The 4,350-nt window shown below is 45.2% G+C and overlaps 1 protein-coding gene across 1 annotated transcript; it reads left to right on the top strand.

Moving 5' to 3' along the window:
• Nucleotides 1–3,699: 3,699 nt before the first annotated feature.
• Nucleotides 3,700–4,140, top strand: LOC133376834 (H-2 class I histocompatibility antigen, Q10 alpha chain-like). The gene has a single exon (XM_061609671.1). The coding sequence runs from the start codon at nucleotides 3,700–3,702 to the stop codon at nucleotides 4,138–4,140; it is 441 nt and encodes a 146-aa protein (XP_061465655.1).
• The last annotated feature ends 210 nt before the right edge of the window (nucleotides 4,141–4,350 follow it).

Below are 4,350 nucleotides of genomic sequence, written 5' to 3'. Positions count from 1 at the left end.
TCTGGTTAGCCACCGTGAGAACAGTATGCTGGACTAGAGCAGGCCTAAATAGTATCTCCCCACCTCACCATTACATTTATGTTATGTTCTTCAAAATGATGTGTTTGTGTTTCTAAATGCAAATGGCTTTGTTTGCACTGGAACAGAAACAGGCAGGCTCATGATGGCTGGCATTTTGGCAATATTTCAAAATTTCAAACAATGCACTGAAATAAAACCCAGGAACGCTAACAAGATAAAATAGAACAGAATGCAAATCTAGGCTCTGAATGTCTTTGTCCAAATATGCCTGAATGCTGTAAAAGCCACTCACTGAGAACACTACTCCTCATCTGCAGCTGATACACTTCATATGGGGAGGGGATGGAAAATCCATTGCCTTTTAATATAATCACCTCATTTCTAAAAATAGGATGTACTTTAAAGTAAAGCAGATAATGCAAGAACAATAGATAAGCATGTCAAAGGAGCTGATGAGAGGCAGACTCTGACTGCTTCTCACCTCTTGTAAGGAGCGATAAAGTGCATAATTAAATAGAAATCTTTGCAATTAGCAAGGGCAGCATAAAAGTGCCTGTACTTATAAAGTTACTGTTAATTCAGAGATTCAGCTAAAGTTGTTTCATCACTTGAAGTTGGAGGCATATTTTTAATTATTATTTAAAAATCAACCCTAAATTGCCCACTCACTGGCAAGTCAGGACTGTTAGCAAGGAAGCTGGGCCTGTGGGGAGACATAGGAGTTATGAACAGTGAAAAAAAGCCCCTTACCTGGTTATTGGAAACCCCTTTGGGGGGCATCTGAAATTTAGCTTTTAGAATGACATATCAATGCTAGAGGTTTACTGCTTATCTATTGATTTTTCATTAAAACTGGATTCTTAATCATCTGGAGAGTTCAACAGTTCCAGACCTGTAAGAAGAATTCCCTGACCTGCTGTTAAAAGCTAGGATGAGAGAGTTCCCACTGTTTTATTCCTTTGTTTTTCTGGCTCACCATTTTTGAATTCCATCCTCCTGAATTCTGGTCCAGGAGGAGAGTTTCTACGGTTAATTCCAGAACTGCAGCATTAACAGTTCTTTTCACTTGCATCTTTTCATCCCTCCACATTACCAATGTACACTTATGTGCATTGATAAAACAATGCAAAAAAGGGTATCTTAATCTGATGGGAAGATTGTCTGATAGTATCACAATTACTTTTGTGCAGTCTTATATCAATGTCCAGCTGCCACCATGTAAAGGGCTCTTAATACAATCTTATCCACAATCACATGAAGTTCGTTATTTTGTAGTGTTTAATCAGTGCAAACAAGTGCAGCTTTGTGTTGGTAAAACAGCATCTCTTCCATGCTGGGCAGGAGAGGCCCATGGTGGTGGTGGCGGGAGAGGCCCAAGAGGCTGAGTAGGAGAGGAGAGGCAGGAGAGGCTGGACATGAGAGGCCAGTGGCCACAGTGGTGGAAGAAGCCAGGAAGGCCGGTGGTGGCAGTGGAAGAGGCCTGAGAGGCTGTGCTGATAGTGGCAGAAGAGGCCAGTGGCCATGGCAGGGGGAGAGCCTGAGCACGAGAGGCCGGTGGCAGCAGCAGGAAAGGCTGGGTTGGAGAGGCCGGTGCTGGTGGTGGCAGCAGAAGCGGGCAGGAGAGGCTGAGCAGGAGAGGCCAGTGGCAGCGGTAGGGGGAGAGACCAAGCAGGAGAGGCCAGTGGCAGCGGTAGGGGGAGAGGCCGAGCAGGAGAGGCCAGTGGCAGCTGGAGAGGCCGGGCAGGAGGGGCCAGTGGCACCAGTTGCTGCAGCCCAGGAGGGAGGCTGCAGCCCAGGCAGGAGGTTGGGTGAGAGGGTGGTGGCGGCAGCAGCAGCAGCAGCAGCTCAATGGCTGGACAGGAGGCCAGGAGGCAGCTTTAGCAACCTATGAGGGTGGGGGAGCTCTGATGACCCATGGGGAGGAAGGGGAAGCTTTGGCGACCCATGGGGTGGGTGGGGAGCTTTGGTGATGGTAGGCAGGGTTGTCGAGTGAAGCATGCAGGGGCGGCAGCCCCTAGTAAAATAATATTATTCAGGCATGCATATGAACACATTAAGATTGCTTTTTAAAAAGGTGTAAATGCACACATGTCCATTGGTGATGTAGAAGGGGGAAAGAAAACTGAATGAACTGAAAGTTATGATAAGCTGCACATGCATAGCACTTTGCATAAAATTTGGAAATAAAAAACACAGAACAATGGAAAATTCCTAATGCATTTATTCCACTTTGGAAACATGCCAAGATAATTCACATCTTCCCAATATGGGTATCACTTTGTGGTGAGCCAAGAACTAGAATCCAGGAACCCTGAAAGCAGTGGGTCGTCAGACCACAGAGCATGTCAGGACCAGAGGACACAGCATCAAGGGGCAATATTCCACAAAATTCTTGCACTAGCACAAGGATTAGCACCAGGCAATGGGATTTGCCCTCTCTCCTCCTTCACACTGTTCCCAAATCTGCTCTGAAGGGTTAGGAGAACCTCCAAAACAAATTTAGGAGATGCATGGAGGGATGAGATTGGGAGAACATTCCATTGCACTAGAACAAAACCTTGCAGTGATGAAACATTCACCTAAGTTGTACGTTGAATCCAATCCATAGAGCATGTCAGAAGTCAGGAGTCCAGAATAACTACAAGTACAGGAACACACTGGAATGTACAGGAATTATAGCTCAGGAAAACTGTGTTGCTTAAGCAAGGCTCATCTGAAACAAGACATACTTTTATTCTCCTTCCTATCCAGGAGGATGCAGTGGTCAACCTGGGTGGGCAGAGACTGTCCAGGGCCTGAAAATACTTCACTGAGAAGCTGCCACCTCCAGTTCAGGAGTTCATCTCATAGCATGCAGCTACTGACGCTGTGCCAAAACTTAGATGTGGATAATTTCACAACTATGCATATTAGAATTTTATCCTTCCTGTTTCTGTTCTTACTGCTTTTCCACAGCGTTAAGAAAAATGTCACTGTGAGGACTGACTGAACAAGATGACTATTGGACTAAACCCAATATAGCCAGATCTGTGTGTATGTATGTGTGTAAGAAAGAAAGAAAGAAAGAAAGAAAGAAAGAAAGAAAGAAAGAAAGAAAGAAAGAAAGAAAGAAAGAAAGAAAGAAAGAAAAAGAATTGGTCAGTAAAAGTGTCTAAGGATAAGTGCTATATTATTAAGCATCAGAGGAAGAGTTGTTGAAGATAATAAGATTAAATGGTTAATGTTTCTTCTGGATTCTTTCAGTTCTTGGCAAATGGACCCGTAAATATTTCCTTCCCTGAAAGAAAAGCATAATGCATGCAATGACTTGGTAAGGGAAAACAATTCTTTATTTGATAATAGGGTTTTTCTAGATTTGAGTGGGACTGTTGCTGAGTCTTTTGCTCTTGGTGCTGTTAGTTTCTGGCAACTACATCATTGCTCTCAAGAAAGGCCACTCTAGTTGGATCATGGCCCCAAACACTGAAAGTCAATCTTTAGTTATCATAGTTTGTTGGCCTAGTTTTTGGCTCTGCCTGTATTTGTCAGAGAAAGCCTAGGATGAGAGTGGTTTAGCTGGATCTGGAAAATGAAGAAGTCCATTTGGGCAAGTCTCTTGGGATGTTAAGGGAAAAGTAGAAAGTGATGCTTCTGAAGTACAAATATTCATTTGAACAGCGGATTCACACCTAGCAGACCATGTACGGCTGTGAGGTGGGCCCAGAGGGGCGCAGAGGAGGGTATATCCAGCACAGCTACAACGGGAGGGACTTCCTCAGCCTCTACAAGGAGACCCTCACCTGGACGGCAGCCCAGCCGGAGGCCCAAGTGACCAAGAGGTCGTGGGATAGAGACAGGGCTTTTACCCAGCACTGGAAGGCCTCCCTGGAGGAGGAATGCATTGAGTGGCTGGAGGGTTACCTGCACTACGGGAAGGAGGTTCTGCAGAGGACAGCCTCCAACATAGCACCCATTATTGGGTGTGTTCTGGGGGCCATCCTGCTGGGAGCAGCTGCAATTGCTGGGATCATGTTGTACAGAAAATGGCAGTCAGGATTCAAAGAAGCGCCAACAAGTGGCCAAGGGTCTGACAACCAAGGGTCTGACAATTCCAGCAAGGGGAGCAACCTGGCCATCTAGGAGCCCCAAAGCAGTATGACCAACAATGTCAGCACAACGCAGACAGCAGGGCTCCCAGTGCGAGAGGCGAGAGAGTAAGAATGGATCCTCTTCCTCTTTCCCAAAGCATTTTAACTGTACTTTTTAACTTATTATAACTTAATTGGATTTTTGCACTGTATTGTTTTTCTTACTGTATTTATTGTACTTTTTTTGCTGTTCACCGCCCAG

The sequence above is a fragment of the Rhineura floridana genome, chromosome 1, assembly GCF_030035675.1.
Source record: "Rhineura floridana isolate rRhiFlo1 chromosome 1, rRhiFlo1.hap2, whole genome shotgun sequence".
NCBI lineage: Eukaryota > Metazoa > Chordata > Lepidosauria > Squamata > Rhineuridae > Rhineura > Rhineura floridana.
This window is presented reverse-complemented; position numbering and strand designations above follow the sequence as displayed.

Coding starts and splice junctions, on each gene's coding strand:
- LOC133376834 (XM_061609671.1), top strand. CDS start 3,700: ATGTACGGCTGTGAGGTGGGCCCAGAGGGGCGCAGAGGAGGGTATATC.